General features: G+C 33.3%; 1 protein-coding gene across 12 annotated transcripts in view; it reads right to left on the bottom strand.

The window, feature by feature from the left end:
• Positions 1-9,104: 9,104 nt before the first annotated feature.
• The window catches only part of LOC133206391 (golgin subfamily B member 1-like), a 48,374-nt gene continuing 37,604 nt past the window's right edge, over positions 9,105-19,874 (bottom strand). For 10 of the 12 annotated variants that reach the window (XM_061342342.1, XM_061342344.1, XM_061342347.1 and 7 more), the window contains 19 exons: positions 18,200-18,283; positions 17,924-18,007; positions 16,577-16,912; positions 16,215-16,382; positions 15,789-15,956; positions 15,591-15,674; positions 15,266-15,433; positions 15,010-15,093; positions 14,621-14,788; positions 14,332-14,504; positions 14,113-14,145; positions 13,783-13,824; positions 13,575-13,668; positions 13,419-13,489; positions 13,188-13,290; positions 12,716-12,904; positions 12,030-12,074; positions 10,745-10,834; positions 9,105-10,092 (listed from right to left, as the gene is read on the bottom strand). In XM_061342342.1, the coding sequence (XP_061198326.1) occupies positions 9,979-10,092; positions 10,745-10,834; positions 12,030-12,074; positions 12,716-12,904; positions 13,188-13,290; positions 13,419-13,489; positions 13,575-13,668; positions 13,783-13,824; positions 14,113-14,145; positions 14,332-14,504; positions 14,621-14,788; positions 15,010-15,093; positions 15,266-15,433; positions 15,591-15,674; positions 15,789-15,956; positions 16,215-16,382; positions 16,577-16,912; positions 17,924-18,007; positions 18,200-18,283 (2,298 nt within the window). In that variant the 3' untranslated portion in view covers positions 9,105-9,978. The remainder of the gene's footprint in view (positions 10,093-10,744; positions 10,835-12,029; positions 12,075-12,715; positions 12,905-13,187; positions 13,291-13,418; positions 13,490-13,574; positions 13,669-13,782; positions 13,825-14,112; positions 14,146-14,331; positions 14,505-14,620; positions 14,789-15,009; positions 15,094-15,265; positions 15,434-15,590; positions 15,675-15,788; positions 15,957-16,214; positions 16,383-16,576; positions 16,913-17,923; positions 18,008-18,199; positions 18,284-19,874) is intronic. The other 2 variants (XM_061342346.1, XM_061342345.1) reach the window with 2 other exon arrangements.

Raw genomic sequence — 19,874 nt, 5'->3', positions numbered from 1 at the left:
AGTAAGAAAAGTGCGTAATACATATTCAAAACATTTCCAATCGATATATCCCTCAACGCATTCCCTGTTTTCCTTTACACATGTACCCATGACCAGAAAACCTCAGCATACCTATCTTTAGGGATGCCCCAAAGACACTGATGAATATCACTTTCGATGACATATCTAATGTTGTACAATCTTCCTTTGATTGTTTTCATGCATTTTTAGAATAAAAAGATCTCACAATGGCTGAGATCTAGCGAATATGAGGGATGACAAAGCTCTCTAAACTATTTTTTCTTCCTATATAGATCATATAGTGAAAGTGCATTATATCTTTAAAAAATTTTGTTTTCTGCTCCCGGGTATTAAACAGACTAACTAAGCACATACTTATGATGATCCAGAATGCCCTTTCGAAATTATGAAATTCATGGCCCCATGGCCAGGGGTTCTGGTCAGGGTTGGGGTAATTGAAATAAGTAATTGTAATTTACTGTATTTAAATACATTTTTTCAAAGTAATTGAAAGTATTTGTAATTGAGTTTGTTCTCAATTACAAGTAATTGAATGTATTTAAATACATTCCAAAAATGTCATGTATTTATCAATTACATTTCAATTACAGTTCAAATACTTTATTTTTTCAAGTTTCATATTTAAAAAAAAAAGTGTTTTATCATGATGCATACCAGTACTGTTTGGCAGACGTTTGTGTTTATTCAATAATTAAATATCTAATAATGTTAATAAAGCATAAACACACTGCCCAGGGCAATAAGAAAGGTCAAATTTAATGATATTGCTGCTTCAAAATAATCATGTATTTGTTCTTCAAAATTTTAGGAAATAAAGCTAAAGTAATTGATATGTATTTAATTACATTCTTCAAAGTAATTGAGAGTAATTAATTACATTTGTTAAAATCAATGTAATTGTATTTGCAAGTAATTGACAAAATTATAAATGTATTTGAAAGTATTAATTACATTTCAAAGTAATTGACCCCAACCCTGGTTCTGGTGATAGGGCGGGGCTCTATTCATTACCGGTATATTGTGAAAATGCATTAATTCTTTGAAAATCTTCTTCTCTGCTCCTGGGTATTACTTTAAACAAACTCGGTGTATGGTTATGAGAAGCAAGGATGCCTCTTCCAAAAATTGTGAAATTCATAGCCCCAGGATCGGGGGTTCTGGTAAAAGGGGGGTGGGGGCTCTATTGATTATATAGTGAAAAAGCATAATTTCTTTGAAAAATATTCTTTTCTGCTCCTGATTTATAAAGCTAAGAAACTAAGTGTATAATAATGATGAGCAAGAGTGCTTCTTTCAGAATTGTGAGTTTCATGGCCCCTGGGTCAGATGTTTTGGTGTGTGGAGCTCTATTTATAATATAGTGAAATGCATTAATTCTATTAAATAATCCTGCCTGCTCCTTGGTGTTGAACAGATACACAAATAGCATAGTAATGATGAGCAAGAGTGCTTCTTACAAAATTTTTAAAACCTGTGGTCCTTATGGTCAAGGGTTCTGGAGTTTCTCTGGGGAGGAGGGGTGCCTATTAATAATATAATGGAAATGTGTTGATTCTTTGAAAATATTCAACTAAGTGCATAGTAATGATGATGAGGGTACCTCTTTCAAATTTATGAATTTCATTACCCTTAGTCATGGGTACTGGTGTTAGGGTAGGGTAGTGTGTTGAATCTGTAATGAAAATGTATTATTTCTGTTAAAATCTTCCCTGCTCCTTGGCATATCGGAGGCAAACAGTTTAAAAGTTTTAAAAAGCAGGGGTATTTTACCAGATTTTTGAACATCTGGGCCAATTGATCGAGTGTTCTGATCCTGGCCAGGGCTCTATTAATTAGTATTCTATTGAGAGAAGTTATTCCCCTGCCATTCACTTTTGATAATAAATCACTGTAAATTATTATTTGAAAGCTTAATAGAAGAAGTGAATTATGCAAGAATTTTTATTGACTAATACAAAAAGTACCTTTGTAGTTTTAATGATCAAGTAGACTTGTTGATTATAGATAAATAAAAATGAGGCAAAAATAACTTATTAATTGTTCCTCAAAGACAAAGAGAGGCCAATGTGAGAGATTATGATATGGGGTTAAAAATACTACAGAAGCACTAGTAGTTTGACAGTAGTCTGCATGGTGATAGTGATAAATTGGGAATAGATTAGAACTTAATTTATGAGTTGTGACTGTATACTAGACTAATTATTTTTTATCCTGACCATCCTATTTCTCTATATATTTGGCTACAAATCTTCATCTATCAGTTTATTTTATACTCTATATATATATCCTCTAAATTGTTGTATTATACTCAGCTGACCGTTAAGCCCCTTGGGACTCTTGTTTATCTTTTTTTTTTTAATTAACCGGTAGATAGACATTGTAAACAATCCTCTCTCTCTCTCTCTCTCTCTCTCTGGATAGTATAAGCGAAAATAAGGGAAAAATCTTTGTTAAAACATTGATACATCAGTCAAATCAGAATGGACGCATTTCTACATTGTGTACATTGATGTCGATTAAAGATGTCAATTTTATCATAAAAGACATTTGAAAGATTTAATGAGAACAACAGATCATCGCTGTATCTTATATCCAGTTTACCTCTGGTGAGCATTTTGATCCTAGGGCCTCTTGATTCATTAATTCTTACTTTTTAAAATAAAAAAAAAAAATATCCCTAATAAAATCTACAAGGGTTCATTATTCTACGGGGGTCATTTTTCTTCAAGGAGGGTATGCAGACTTTAAGGCTGATATCACTTTTTCTACAGGCAAAACGGTCATTTTTCGACGTCAAACATTTTTCGACGTAGAATAATAACCGGGAGTAATTTTTCGACATTGAAAAATGATACCAGGTCATTATTCTTCTTCACATACGGGCCAAAAACAACATGGAAAAGAACTACAGATCAGGAACGGTTGCAGATGGGCTGGAATAGCTTGGCGTCGTCAGGAAGGTGGAGGCCTCACCTGCCAGTGGGCACGAAGAGGATAGTTGAGATGAGGTGAGGGAAATGCTTATGACAGGTTTATGGTTTACAAGAAGTGTTTTAAGAAGGCTCAAGAAAATCAAGTTCCGAAATCCAAATAGCTAAAACAGTCGAATAGTATTTCATAGAGAATTAGTTTTGCCATTATTGGTTATTACTTAGCATTTCTCATCTGATTTCCAGATTTCACCAAACTACTGAGTATTCATCGTTGTTTGTGGATTTCTTGGCCTCGCCTTATGTAGAGTAACCTGCAGATGAAATTTTCGAAGGAATCAAAACAGGCTATGCATGTGACTTGCCATTTCCTGATGATTTGGAACTAGAGGTAGAAAAATGGGTCGTGAAGTGTCGAAATGCTGGAACATTATATAACATTGAAATGTAACATTGAAAATTTTCACCCCAAGAAAACCATTGTAAACCGAGGGGCAGGAGAGGTTGGCAGTGGTTTTCGAGGGGTGAAAATTTTCAATGTTACACTCAACTACATGCAATATTTATTATATTATACTGAATGTTTTATATAGATACATATAAAAGTGAACCTTGTGCGCATAAATTCTGCGCAGTCAATATTTTTTGAATATCACCGTCGTCAAGCAATGTTGACTGTTGCTATGTTTGGAGGGCGTGGCTTCATTACTCAGTGGGTAATAGTGTTTTTGAACAAATGTTTCTCGACGAATCAGATTCAACTAATTTATATAAAAGTATAATATTATAAACTGACTCATTGAAAAAAAGCACTTCCATTCTGTGTATACACTATATACCACACTTATAATATTAGTCCTACATTCGATCATTTTAGGAAGATTGAAAACATGGTGCCTAGGTGATGGAAGAGATATTGTATGGTCTTGTTATGCTACACAGAAAATTATGTTGTTTGTCATCTTTTGCTGAATATTTTCTATTTCCCTTTTGAAGGTCACCTGAGGCACTCGGGTGACCTATTGCTATCTGTCTTCGTCGTCGTGCGGTTTGCGTCAACATTTTTAGCTTCTTCTTTAGAACCGTCATATGAGTGAAAAATTCTCGAGAGGGACGTTAAACAATATACAAACAAACTTTAGAACCGCTGATCTGAACCAATTTCGACCAGTTTTGGTATATGGTATTTATGGTGAAGGGAAACAAAAAATTTAAACCTCTTGGTCCCTGCCCCCTGGGGCCTGAGGGGTGGGGCTAAAACCATAAAAATTAATGCAATTTTAAAAGTTCCTGTCTACTCCTGGACACCAAGAAGCTAAACGTTTGACATAATTGTAATAAGCATTGAGTCCTCTACCAAAATTGTGAAATTCATGGTCCCAGTGTCAGGGGTTCCATTGTTAGGGATGGATTCTATTGATCATACAGTGAAAATGCACACGTTCTTTAAAAAGTTTCTTCTCTTCTCCTGTATATTTAGCAGACAAACTAAGTGCATTATTATTATAAGCAAGGGTGCCTCTTCCTAAGTTGTAAAATTCATGGACCCTGGGTCAAGAGTTCTGGTGTTAAGGCGGGCTATATTGATTACTAGTACATGTATATAGAAAAAATGCATTATTTCTTTGAAAATCTTCTTTGCTCCTGGGAATTCAGGAAACAAACCGAGTGCATTATTATGATGAGCAGGGGTGTCTTTTCCAAATTGTGAAATTCGTGGCCGAGGGTCAGGGGTTCTGTTGTAAGGGCGTGACTCTATTGATAATATAGTAAAAATGCCTTAATTCTTTGAAAATCTTCTATTCTGCTCTTGGGTATTTAAGAGCCATTCTCTGTAATGACTTGAACTTTTATATAGGAGCTGTGGCACGCGTAGTCTCCGAATTTCTCCATACTCTCTAAGATAAAAGTCTTTGATACCATAAACTCAAATCAGACAAAATTTGGTTGCTACGTGTCATGGTAACAATAGCAACATATCCTTAAGTATAAAAAATGGCATGTTTCAACATGTTCAGAGACCCATAGCTAACGTGTGCGGCAAAGCAAACAAGTGCCAATGACAGTTTCTGAAAGTTGAAGGCCTGGCGTTTTCAATGCATAATAAATATGTTTGGTAAATCACCTATCATATACGTTACTATGGAAACAAAGTATTCAAAAGTAATAATTTTGTTCATTTAATTTTATAAAGTCATACACTTAAGAATAAAAACAATAATAGGTTGAAATAAAAGCAAATAATAGACAAAAGACCCTTATAACATATACCAAGGACGAAATATGATATTTCTTATAGGTTGGCAACGGTTGCCATGGTCTTAATACCACGAAGGGAATTTAAATTTACTCTCTTCGTGTTTTAATCTTATCCTATCTTTTTAAAAAGCACATTTCTATATAACTGATGATCAATTTTTAACGGCGTTGGTGTTGTCCTAATTTTCACATTTCAAAAAATTCAAATTCAATTCTTTAAATAGAGCGTTGCTATGGAAATAAGCTGAAAAAATATGCATAAATTTGAAAAATATTCTGTTTCCTTGGATACGTACCCTTGTATGTAGATTCCCAAAACTTTTATGATTGATATTTATGAACAACTAACCTGACTTTCAATTTTGACTACCACCAAATCTCTAACTGGATGCAAAAAGCTGGCATATAGGGTTTAATATTGATATAAAGTTAACAAAATCGAACATTTTCCCTTCTTGGTAACCATAGCAACAGTGTTGTATTTTTCATCAAACTTTGTCAATATATGATATTCAACTTTAGTTCTACCAGATAAGTACTATTCAAGGTGAGTCAAATAATATGTTCCTTGATTAAAAGGTTACTAAATTCCTAAAGCAGCAAAAAAATATCACTTTAAACAACTGATACGTTGTTTCCAGGTTACACTGCAAAGTAACAATAAATCCCAGTTTTTCTTATGTTGTCGGTGTTGCAAGGTCCTAAGGATGTATATGTGCCAGTCATGAATTTTATTGTTTTTTCCTCAAAATAGTAGCATTAACCCAATCTTAGCAACAGATTTTGCATGGTTACACTGCGTTTCCATGGCAACCATGAAAATAATTTTTAGAAAAATATTGCCAATACCTAATTTCTTAAGGTCAAATATTTTTATTGATTTTCTTAGGTTGTTGATTGAGTTTGATCATGTAACACCTATCATTATTGAATATTGAGCGTTTTTCAGCATATTTCAGCATCTAAAATGTATTCCAAATGTACCTATGGTTACCACTTATTTAGAGATAAATTCTAAATAGTTTCTTTATAGCATAAGTGGCAACAAGGTGTCATGTTTTTGTGAGAGTGGTTTGTTTGTTTTTCTTAGTCTTTATTAAGGCTTAATAAAGATTCGAAGTAGCTATAAATCTCAATTTTTCCAATTTTTCTGGCTGTTACCATGGCAACCAAGACACATAGCAACGAAATTTTATTTGATATATGTTTCTGGTGTCAAGTAGTAATAATGGGCAAAGTTTCATCAAAATCGGTGACTATGCGTGGCAAAGAAGTTTAAATGGTTACAGAGAATCACTATTAACAGATAACTTAAGTGTATAGTTATGATAAGCAAGTGTGCTTCTCCCAAAATTGTAAAATTTGTGGCTCCTGGGTCAGGGATTCTGGTGTTAGGGTGGGACTCAATTGATAATATAGTTTAAATGTATTAATTCTTTGAAAATGTTCTTCTCATTTGATGGGTATTAAGCAAACAATTTAAGTACATGGCTATGATGAGGGTACTTTTTTTAAAAAAAAAATTATATAGTTCGTGGCCCCTGCGTCAGAAGTCCTGGTGTTAGGGCGTGGCTCTGTTGATCATATAGTAAAAAAGAAAAAATTTCTTTAAAAATTTTCTTCTCTGTCAATTGGTATTAAGCAAACAAACTAAGTACATGGTTATGAGCAAGAGTGCCTCTTCCAAAATTTTGAAATTTAAGATCCTTGGGTCAGGGGTTCTCTGACCCAGGTCTGGGCTATATTGATAATATAGTGAAAATGTATTTATTCTTTAAAAATCTTCTTCCCTGCTCCTGGGTATTTGCAAAAAACTAAGTGCATGGTTATTATGAGCAAGGGGGTCTCTTCCAAAATAAATAAATTCGTAGCCCCTGGGTCAAAGGTTCTGGTGTTGGGGGGGGGGGGGGTTTCTGGGTCATAGATTCTGGTGTTGGGGGGGGGGGCTCTATTAATTATGTAGTGAAAATGCATTATACTCTGAAAATCTTCTTCTCTGAGGTTGTAGGGAAGTGTGTACTCTTCTGAGAAAAGTTATTCTCCTTTGCTATTCAATGTAATTACTGTAAATAATGTAAATGTTATGTCAAATTGAATAAACGAATTAAACAAGAATTTTTAATATATAATGCAAAAATTACTTTCAGCTTTTAATGGTCAAGTAGCTATAGACTTGTAAATAGTAGATAAATAATTAGAAGTCTCTGACAAGACTGTAGCTCTACTGGTTTGTACTTGTAACAAATGAGGAGAAAAGTAGCACTTTGTAACAGCAATAAATAGAATAATGATCCTTGGTTTAGTCTCTTTTTGTGGCAAGATTTATTGCAATCAGACCTAACTGTAGGAGGAGTAGCCTTTTAAAAGAATTTTACAGAAATTTCGATTTTAGTAACCATTCATCAAAATCAAAAACTGATAAACAGAATTATGAAACTTAATGTAATCTACTTGTGTGTGCCAAGTTATATTGAAATCAGACCAAAACTGTAGGACGAGTAGCGTTTTGAAAGTATCTCACAGAAATTTCTATTTTTAGTAACCATTGCAACACCTTTCATCAAAATCAAAAACCGATATACAGAATTATGTATCTTAGTGTAGTCTACTTGTGTGCCAAGTAATATTGAAATCAAACCAAACCTGTAGGAGGAGTAGCGTTTTCAAAGTATTTCACAGAAATTTCTATTTTTAGTAACCATGGCAACACCGTTCATCAAAATCAAAAACCAATAAAGAGAATTATGTATCTTAGTATAGTCTACTTGTGTGCCAAGTTATATTGAAATCAGATCAAAACTGTAGGAGGAGTAGCATTTTGAAAACTTGTTTACAAACGGACAGACAGAAGGACAGATGACGGACACCTTACTATCGCATAAGATCTTCTGGTCTTTTCTTCAAAGACCAAGAAATGCCAATGTTTGAGGAAAAGTGAAGGGTTTACTCATGTTCTCTATGATAGTGACAAATGGGAGTGTGTTAGTAATGGCAAGTAAATAGATTTACTCTATGATTAATTATCGAGTACTAGAGTAACTATTTTGTTGATCCCTGACCATCCTATTTCTCTTGCTCTGGGGCATCATATCTTAATCTCAATTTATTTTTTTTTAAATTATAGACTTCTATTGACCCTTTACAGTGTTATATTACATGTATACTCAGGTGATCAGTAAGGCCCTTGGACCTCTTGAAAGATTATTTTTTCCTTCTTCATAAGATGTGATTATATAGCACAGAAATGAATGCTTTATGTTTATTTATCTGAGCCAATGTGAAGAAATTAAATTTCTATTCAATGTGTTTTCGATTTTTTGACCAACTTCATGATGCTGAAAAAGTTCAGGTGAGGGGACGACCATTTGATTGGGGGGGGGGGGGGGGGGGGGAGGGAGGTTGGCTAATATTTTTATTTTCATGTCAGTAAAGGACAGATTATTTATTTCCAAGATGATCAGGGATGGTGTGGGTGCAACCTCCACAATCTCCTCAAGATCCGCCACTGGACATGAAAAAAAAAATAGGTGTAACATTATATTTCACCAATTACATGGAAATCACTAATTTTCTTGGGGGGTTAATTTTTGTTTGTTTTTGTGGCATGAAGAGACCCACAAATTCCTACCCTCCATGAAATGTTAACATTACGTACAATATATTAACACTCAAATATTTTCCACCATGAAAGCAAGTCCCAACAAACCAATATTGATCCTCAAACCACAAAAATTTGACCCTATAAAAAAAAAGTTATTTTACAGTGTGTTACATTTATAACATACATGTATTTCAAAGTGTATTTTATATTTTAAGTGCTTAATACTGAAATCACAACATGACAACTTTGCCTCAATTTTATCAAATGGTTTTAAGTTATAAGTACACTTATGTATTATGGTGTTGAATTTTTTATTCATAAAAATATGTATGTATATAATATATGAAAAGCGGGACAATGTTTTCAGGGAAAATAATCATTCCTGTTAAATAAATTGGTGCTACATTTTATTACATAAACCATAATTTCACATTCAAGGAAAACCATCTATGGTACTTAAAAAAAAATCTGGCAAAATATCAGATGCAGTTATACAGATCTATAATAAATACAACATTCACTTTTATAAATAAAAGCACTTCTAGCTACAAATATAAAAACATTTATCACAGCTTCTCTTTCCATCATGTTCACACAACAGAAATTGGTCCAACTAAAGAGTAAAAAATTCTTGGAACATTCTGATATAATACACATCAGTTTCCCATGTGAAGCAATATAATACTGCACAAATGCTATGCTGCCATACACAGAATATTCAACATGGCATTTAACCTCTCAAAAATTTGTTGCTACCTATCATTTTTCTTACAGTAATAAAAAAAGACCTTTATAAATACAATGTTTCAAAAGCATAATATATAAATGGACGGCAAAAAGGAAAAGTGTTGAACACTAATCATCAATTCTACATAAAATGTTTCTGAGAGACAAAAAAATTGTATATGAATTTTTTTTTTCTATAAATAATACATCTGATGACTGGCAGCTATTTCAGCTGGAGTTTATTCACGAATTTACTGTAATCTTGTTAATAAATTATGCCTTCTCTACACACACAAACACATTCAAGACAAAACTCCCCTAACAAAGGTGACTATACTGACACGTTGCATAGAGGTACCATTGATAACTACAATCCTCGTCGACTAGTACTACTGGACGGTAAACTGTGAGTAAACACACACTTCATATAGCATCATAAAACTATCGAGGTTTGGGGGACTGGCTAATGGTTGATCGGGCCTTGCCCAGTTGCCCAGAGAGTTCACGCACTTTGTCTGCCCAGTATTCACTGCTTTGCTGCAACTGGATGGAAAGCTGAAAATTTATATAGAAATGTTTTTAAATTTACAAATATGTTAACTTGCAATTAGTCTGATTTAATAGATACATGTACTTTATCTTCCAGATAAATTTCAAAATGACATTTGAGGTTAATTGTAAAAAAAAAAAAATTACTTCAATATTCAATCCTATCAACAAGCAGTCAAACAGTTAGCTAGTTATTAAAATTTTCAATTAATCACTAACTGATATGCATCACCTCACACTACTTCATATTTGTCCTAATGTACATATGCTGTTAAAATTTAAATGAACACTATATTGTTAAATCACATTTTAATAATTAGTTTAAGCCCTTGTCCACTCCTCCTTATTGGACTTTTTACACTGAATAATATACATGTACATGTAGCAGTGGTAAGAAATTAGAACACACATCACTAACATCAGAATACCTACACTTCACCTAATGGCTGTCAGGGTATCTCTGCAGGAATACATATATATTTTTAAAATACTGTTTGTAATTAAATTTGTTCCTACCAATTTTTTTTTTTCTCCGAACAAAATTGCTACTTTTTGCTACGATAAAACCACATCACTAAAAATATTTAAAACATTTTTGAAATCCTTAGATTTTTTAAGGAGTGTCATTTCAAGATAATGTATAATTTCCTACACTTACCTCACCCACTCTCTGGATCCAGTAATTCTTGTCTAAAGCATGTGGATCAGATATCCCAGCATCCTCTAGTCCTTTACCATAGGCTCTTTGCTACAAAATGAATCAAAACTCTCACATAAAATATAACAGCTTGTTGTGTATTTTGATGACACACATATAATGAATGTGTTACACATGTGCTAATGGTGATTTTGAAATCTGAACCTAGATATATCAGTAATATTTATTGATCATTTTTCAAAAAAAAAAAAAAAGTATAATGTAGTAAGCAGTAATAAGTAATTTCTATATTAAAAGATATGATACAAAAAGAAATCATGTGCAAATCTATAACCAGACTGATCTACGTTATCTAAGTTTTTTCAATGAAGGAAAATGCATTTAATAAAAGGAAAATGCAGCAAAATGGAATATCCCCTTGCAATGCAGTTTAAAAGGTGTTGTTCATGCATATACATGTGCCTTTAAACAGATGTAAGCACCACCATAGTTACATTCAAATAAACTTCACTCCAAGGGAATAACATTCTTATTTTCAAATTACATGCATCACTGTTATATGTACAATGAAACTTCCGGTATATGTATCTCAAAAAATGGGGCATTTCTTGCTATAGAAGATCAATTCCGGTTTACTACTGAAAGTCATTTAAGTAATACTTAAGTAAGACTAAAAAATGTAATATATTTATACATGTAGTACAAAATATACCGATCTTTATGTGATGTGCATGAATTATCTACCTTTGTACAGTGTTTCTGAAGTGCTGCAAAATCACTTTCAACTGCTATTGCTTTATTTGTCCGACACCAAAATCAATAGATTAAAATTGAAATTCTTGTTTTCCAGCATTTTTTTTAATCTTTATTTGAAACTGTAAGGCTATTGAAAATTACTATGGTTCATGTAAAATTTGCAAATAGAATTAAAACCAGATAAAGCAAGTTTACAGCACTAATGCACTTTGCATGCATATAATGATTATTTTCTGATTATTTTATGTAAGTCATGAAAGACTCTAAATCAGCGTCTAAATCTTCAATTGCAATAACAAAGGACAAAATTTGAAGAAGAAAAAAATCTCAAAATAAAATTTATAAAAATATTTTCATTTATAAAAGTCAGTTTAAATTTATGAAAAAAAATTGAAATAATTTTTACATCTTCAACCAAATCTAGACTCAATAATGCATAAAAAATGTCCTTTTTCATAGCAACCTGAACTACTCTGCCAAAGCCATGAATATAGGTAGGATATATGCTCCAGTCTGTCATATATGATACCTTGTCAATAATTCCTCCCCTCAATATTTTGTCTTTTTTATCATCCTGAAAACATTCACACAAAACATCTAACCCTAGCCTATTAACACTAAAATGATCAAGATCACACACAGCTGCTACAAGCTCTACCCATAATGCTCTGCTGCATCATCATGTCATAAATAGGCCAAATAATATAGTCAGACTAAAAATAATTCTTTAAATCTTTGAAAAATGAATACATATTGAGTCAGGTGTGCATTTAAAGTAAAGCTTGCAGCATAATTCTTTAAATGTTAATTATCCGATGCCTCTAAATTAACCACATTTTTCTTTGTCAATGGTACCTAAGCTTACTTAAAACATTGTTACTGGGAAAACAAACAATAAGCAATGACATAGCAATGCAGAATTAACTCTTTCTTACAGGACTAACGACTCGAGCCTTGCGTTTTGGGGATCGCTTACTAACAGGGCTTCTCTGATGACAGAATCATATATCAAATTAAATTTCATACTTGATGAACACAAAAACAAACATTTTTTTTTTTTAATTTGTCTCAGACTGAAGTAAATTTTCATTTTATATAGATAATCTCTAACAACATAAACCTTTTATTTGTGCAGAAGTGAATATTTCAAAAGCTCTGTGAATGGATGTTGATAATGATATGTGACTTAATAATGACTGTAATTGGTATACTTACAGGTTTATCAAAGTCCTTGAGTGGGGAGCTGTTTTCAATGAGGAGGTGACGTTTTGCGTCCAGCTGAGATTTTAGACTACTGATTGTCTGGTCTTTGCTTTCTACCTGTAATTCTAATGTCTGTCGGGATGAAATCTCTCGATCAAGGTCATTCCTAAGACGATGGTTCTCTTTTTGTAAGGTACTTAGCTGAAAATGATTGGAAAAATTATAAAGTGATTGGAGCATTTTTCTCATTAATGGCAGTAAATTTAATCATCATAATACAGTCAAACCTTGTTGGCTTGAACTTTGAGATAACCAACCAGGGTAAAAAAAAACATTAATACTAAGGGGTTGGGACTGTCAATCACTTTGATATATCCCTTATATTCAAGATATCAGTGTTTGAGATAATCAAGATCAACTGTACTGAATTAGATTTGTAAAAGTTTGTTGAGGATTTCTATACAACCCTATTTTACATATTTACCTGCTGATTTAGCTGCTGGATGTTGTCTATATTCAGTTTCAGTCTAGAGTGAAGATCTTCTATTGTAGCTATTTTACTCTGTACTTCTTGATCCTGATCATGTCTGAAAAATGAAAAATCTTTTCATTAAAAACAAAAATTCTGCCAATTAGAACTTCATTCAATAGCACTACTGCTGCTGGAAATTGCTTCTTATCTATTTATATCAAGATATGAAAAAACAAGTCTTACTCATGATCTTCAAGCCTGGATCTCAGCTGATTCAGAATAACTTGCTGGTGTGAGGAATGGTTCTGTAGTGCCTAAAATTGAAGTGTATAAGGAGTAAAAATATATTTGTTTATATGTCACCTGTTTTGCATCCAAAAGTCAAGTTTAGTTTTGTACCTTAAACCTGTCTGATTCATCACGTCTCTCTTCTAGTTCTATCTTCATTTTGTTGCTCTGTTTCTGTAGCTGTGCAACTTGGTCAAGCAATTGTCTACAAGGAAAACAAAAAGTTTCTTAATTCTTGTCAAGACTTTTATTTTAACATTCATTATTACCAGTAAAATGAATTCAACCTCCTATATAAACTATTCTGTGTGTGACTTACTCTTTTTCTGATGTTAGTGTCATAATAGCTTTGCTCTGCTCTCTGGAATTTAAAAGAAAACATTTATAAATAAACAAAATGACAAATTAGGCTTTAAATTGTATTCAATTGTCAAAATGAAGTTGCAACATATTATATAGATCTTGGATGTGCAAAAAGTCATGCCAAATGCATTCCATTATGAAAAGTGCACTGAAGATAGTGTAGAATAAGATACATAAAGAAAATTATATATTAAAAAGTGATATACAATGTATATCCTTGTATTAAAAGAACTTTTTCTCAATATTATGCAATAATGTATTTCCCTAGTCAAATGTATTTATTTACCTAATCTTGTTGCCCAGTTTCTCATTTGCAAGCCTGTGAATTATAAAGCAATTCAAACACATGCAATGAACATTTCAAAATGCATATTGTTAAATAATCTTTGTAGCAAGGCATGCAATGCAATTCTTGATGATGTAAACAGGAAGAAAACTGTTTCAATGATAAATTGTAACTCAAAGTCCAAAACTTAAAAGACCGAGATTTTTTTTAAAATCTTACTTTTGTTCCTGCACCCATGTGTTGACATTCTGAACCACCAGTTCACTCTCTTTGTGAAGGCGGTCCCCATTTGACCTTGATTCCTCCAGAGCATTACGCAGTGACTGAATCTCCTCCCCAGAACAATGATAGTTATACTGTATGAAGTCGTGATCATTCTTCAATTTGTCAAACTGCAAAATACGTACACCATCAAATTACACATATTTCAAAGCCCAGGGTCATCAAAGGGAAATTGAAAGCTTTCAAATGAATGTTAAAAAGAAGAAAATGTAAGGGGTCAATTTACCGCATCTAATTTGGCTTTAAACTTTTCTTGCAGATTGCTAAGTTCTATTTTTAGGACTACTATTTCTTCCTCCCTGGCAGAGAGTTCCTGTAAACTCTGTCGACTTTTGTCCTGGGTATTCATAAGCTCTTGTTGCATATCTTGGTATTTCATCTCAAAGGCTCGCATCTGAAATGAAACGAATATTTCAGTTACTTTTTATTCTATAGACATGTATACATATATTTGAATGTCAAGGAATATTCTGGAGTAAGAAACATTAAATAAATGAGTGATCAATTTTAATAAAAAAAACTTGAAACTTAATTACAAGATTATCCTTTTATTCTAATGTCATTTTATAGTGTCACCTAAAACTATTAAAAACTCTGTTAATGTGAGTAATTTACCTCATCATCTGCAGCTTTGTTCATCTCCTGCAGCTTCTTGCATTCTCCATTCATCATCCTCATTTTTTCCTCAAATGCATGCAACTGAAACAAAACAACCAATATGTCATCATTTCAATATTGCGTCACCTTATTCAATAAAAACCAAAAAAATTTAAATCATACAAGTTGATAATGAGAAAAACATAACCTCGTCAAACAATGACTAATTTTGATGCTGAGATTTGGCAAAGTTGAGGTTTGAGTAAGAACTTACCTCATCAGACAAGGACTGGTTTTGCTGTTGTGATTTGGCAAGGTCAGTTTTAATTGCTGCCACCTGGCGAGATTTTTCTCCAAGCTGATCCATGGACTCCTTGTGGTGACCTTGAACTGTTGCTAGCTGAACCTTAAGGTCATGGACACGCTGCTCATTGTCTAATAACTGGAAACATCAAGAAAATATAAAAATTTCTATCTGTATCAAAATGCTGACATTCAATTTTTCAATCTTTTATATACACATTGTAATAACAATACATTAATAGTACAACCTTAATTATAAAGCAGTGAACAAAATGAACTTTAAAAAATATGGTTACCTCTGCATGAGTTTTCCTGAACTGTTCCTGGGCCTTGTCAAGGTCATTCTGCATTTGTACAAGGGTCTCTTCATATCTAGAAATCTACAGAATGGAAGAAAAAAAGGAGTATTATGTAAATGTTTTCCTAGAAATAATTAGAAGAATAGTGAAAATAAAACCTTTTGTAATGTATATATAGAACAGTTGTCTTCTGACCTCTTGAGAATGATGCTGACTCTGTTTCTGGGCAGTCTGGAGGTTCATTTTGGCCACCCTCAGCTGTCCCTCCCTCTCAGCCAGCTCCTCCTTGAGGTTCCTCTGTCTCTGCTGTATAGACTCCATCTCTCCTCTCATGTTAGACAACAGCTCATCCTTCTCCTTAATCTACAATTATAAAGATTCTATCAATTTACCTCTCAAATAAATGCTCATAAAACTTCACAGACTGATTACAATTTACTTTACTGTTATAACTTGCACCTTCAATTTCAGTACAATTGTACATGTATTATTTTTTAAGAAGTACACGTAACAAACGTTCAAATGTATGGGTAGTGACCTATCATTTTATTGGTTTTGATCCACTTAGATAAGTGCAGATTGTATCATACATTTATAAGAAGCCTACAATAGAAGACTTACTGTAGTGGCGAGATCTGCGACTTGTTTGTGGTAGTTATCAATGTCATCCTTAAGATCACAGTTAGCTTTCTTGGCCTTCTGTAGGTGGCGCCCCGTGTCAGCATGACGTTCTCTCTCCGCCTTCAGTTCCTGTTGTAGCTGTGTCAGGATGTTGTCCTGTTGCTCCACCTACAACAGCACATTTACAATGAAGATGCTGCATAGTTGAACCTTTTTCACGCTTTGGGAAATAGTTATCATCTTGTCGGACAATAAATTTGCTACATGTCCTCATAGCCAGTGAATAGGTGTATTCTATCTATTTTCAAACACATGCACCAATAATGTGTACCTGTAGATTATTGTTAGAGTATAAGACTGACCTGCTCAGACAGCATCTGTTCCTGTTCACGGGCCCCCTTGAGCTCCACCTCAGTTTTGTGTGCCTGTTGTTTGTAGGCCAGGCCCTCCTGTACCGCTGAGTGATACTCCTCCTTGGCTGCCACCAAATCCTTCCTTAGTTTATCAATTATTGACTTCTGCTCTGCGATTTCCTCCTCATAGCTGGTATTCCTCTCCCTCAGAGTCTTGAGCTCGGCCTGTAACTTCCTGTTGATCTGCTCATGCCTCACGACCTCTGTGACCCTTTGACTGAGCTGATCTTGTGTCGTGTTTAAGCTCTGTTCCATCAACATTAGCTTTTCTTCATGATGGGCAAGCTGTTAATCATATACAAAACCATTTTACAATGTTCTCCATTACAACATTTACTTTATTGACGTATTAAAAATTTTTTTATAAATTCTGAAATTAAAATTATCATAGGAAATACAATCTATAGGTGAACAACTATTTTTGTAGTTATTTCATTTTTTTTATAATCATCATTACTTTGGAATTTAATTGATTTATATTGACCATTAGCTAGTACTACAGGACATAAATCATGTCAAGATGAACTTAATATCTTCATAAATAATCCCCAATCAACTAAACTGTCAAACAGTAACTAAACAAACATGAGCAAAGACAAAAACTTCAAAAAGATAATGCTATCCATAACTATCAGCTGACAACTGAAACATTCCCAATATATCACACCGAGGACAAAATTCCCAGGCCTCTAGGTTTTCTGGGAGAGCCATGGATCTGTGATACAATTGAGGCAGTGTTTGTCAACCTGCCTATAGATTTAAATGTCAGTCAGATGGCCAGATAGATTTGTGGATACCTATGCCATACGGACCCATTTGACCAGACCTGTCAATATTATCTGTCTTTCTTTCTTATTTTAATTGTTATCATTTTCATCCTGGTTCTTCACACATTTTGAACTTTTCAGAAAATATCTTAAAATTATTCCATTTAGTTTTCTAATTAAAGATCCATCTCTTTTCTTATGTATAGCCCATAATCTACATGCTAATTATTTTATTACTTGAAAGTAAATATCACAAGTTCACATAATTTGACTTTTCTCAGATGTCAAATGAATGTTAAATGAAAATTTAAATGCTTAAAAGTCAGCCAAGCATTTCAACTAACTTTAAACAGAAAGTCAATTCAATGTTTACCCGATTTTCTTTAAGTCTTAAGTACTGTTGCAATGTACCCTCCACACAAGTAAAGTAACATGGAATTATATATTCAGTATAACATTCTCAATAGAAGTTGAATAACCTGAACTTGAAGACAATCTCACTTGATAACATTATCAGGAAATGCCCTACCTCTTGTGCACAGTCTTTGTACTGGGACCGTGCTTCTGACAAATCAGATTTCAAATGCTCAGCCTCATTCTGAACTTCAGATAACTGAAACAAAATGGATATTTTTCAATTTCATATAATTCAAATTTTGCATTATAATTAATGACTTCTCAAAATATGGACAAACCTACAATTTTTCTCTCTTTTTTTTGCATTACCCAATTAACTTTGTTTTAATATCTAATAGAACTGATCACGAGAAAAATTTAACATGTATAGAATACTAATGTATTTTACCTGACTGTCTGCTCTCTGCTTGGAACTCTGAAGATGGTTCACTTCCAACTTCAAATCTTTGATGTTAGCTTCCAATTTTTCAATCTGAAACAATGAATTTTCATATTCCCTTATAGTCATTTCCAGTCCAAAGTTCCAACTATTGCTTTCATTCAGACTGACACCATATCTTTTTTCCAGAGTACTAGCACCCAAACTTTCACGAGGCATTTTTTCCTTCCAACTTTCTCTTCCAAAGTTTGACATATTGCACAGTTCGTCCCCAATTTCACATTAATCAAAGTTTTGAATTCCCATCCTTTTCTACAGATAATCAGGGACTTTAATATTTAATTGGAAGACATTAATCTTAAATAATGGGGTGTAAATCCGCCTTCAATTCATTATCCAAGCAAAATACACTGGAAAGTAAATGCACAATGCAATGAAATTCGAGGTCGGACACATTTCACCACAAAGGCCACTCAAAAACTGACATTCTAAGCAGTTGATCTGAAACAAAATTGGTGTATGACCATGGACTAGAATAGCAAACCTTTTAGACAGGATGAAATAGCTTCTGTAATTACTTCAACCAAATACTCATTTGACAGTCACTCTAGCACTGTTTACTTTTACTGTCGAGTAGGAATAAATTGGTATTCTCAATCAACAGAGTCAATATTAACATCCAGTTTAAGTAGCACCTGATTTTTTGCTCTTTAAATCAAAGCTGCCAAAGCGACACTACATTGTTGAACATCAGGATATTCCTTGTTTTTCTAGCTTTATGATATAATCTGGACAGGGGGTAATTATCACATAGATAAAAGGTAAAATTCTCCTCCCAAACACCAGTATTGATCTCCTCTGACAAAGTTAGCTTAACACCTGCCCTCTAATTTCATGCCATTATTTTATCTCTTGTTAAAAAAATAAAACATCCCAGTGTAATCTCACTTGCCATAACCTGCAGACATTTCTACAATACTTTTTTCGTAATTGCCATTAGCAAAATGGATTTTTTTCAACTTTGTTTCTGAAAAAAATAATGTGTTATTGATTTTTCGTAATTAGTTCCTGCAAGCTCCTAAGGACTAGAAACAGTGATCTGTCCATAGAAAAGCTTTAGAATGCATTACTTAAAAATTGAATTTACAGGTTATCAAGCCGTTTGTCCAGGAAAAAAACAAAATCGCAAGGAATTTTTCATAAAATCCAATCTTCACTGGATAGTCCACATTCCAAATCACATTAGAAAATCAATAATTTTTAAATTCCCAATACAGCATCTTTTCCGACTTTGAAAACACTATCCAAATTTTTATTTAATCTGAATTTAAATGATAAGTAGATGTTATAATAATCCCTTTCAATCCGTGATAAATCCGATTCTGACCACACCACGAGCCCCACTCATTTCTACCACAGTGGAATGTGAGAAGGGCCTATTGCTACTTCTGTATAGTTTTTCTTGTCTGTAGAGGGTATTAACTATCAATTCACCCTGCTAGCCTATCTAATCACTGAGCAAGCATTCAGATAGTATATTTCAGAATTCACCACCATGTCTGTTTGCATTTAACGGAGGAAATTGGCCGATAGAATTTAAAAAACTTGGTGATAGGTTTGCTCTGCTGGGTTTCAATGGATTCTCTTATTATCTGATCAAGTAAATAATGTTTACAACTGTAAA

Source organism: Saccostrea echinata, unplaced genomic scaffold, assembly GCF_033153115.1.
Source record: "Saccostrea echinata isolate AGI-Se365-2 ecotype Australia unplaced genomic scaffold, CSIRO_AGI_Sech_v1 ptg000054l, whole genome shotgun sequence".
In the NCBI taxonomy this organism is placed as follows: Eukaryota; Metazoa; Mollusca; class Bivalvia; order Ostreida; family Ostreidae; genus Saccostrea; species Saccostrea echinata.
This window is presented reverse-complemented; position numbering and strand designations above follow the sequence as displayed.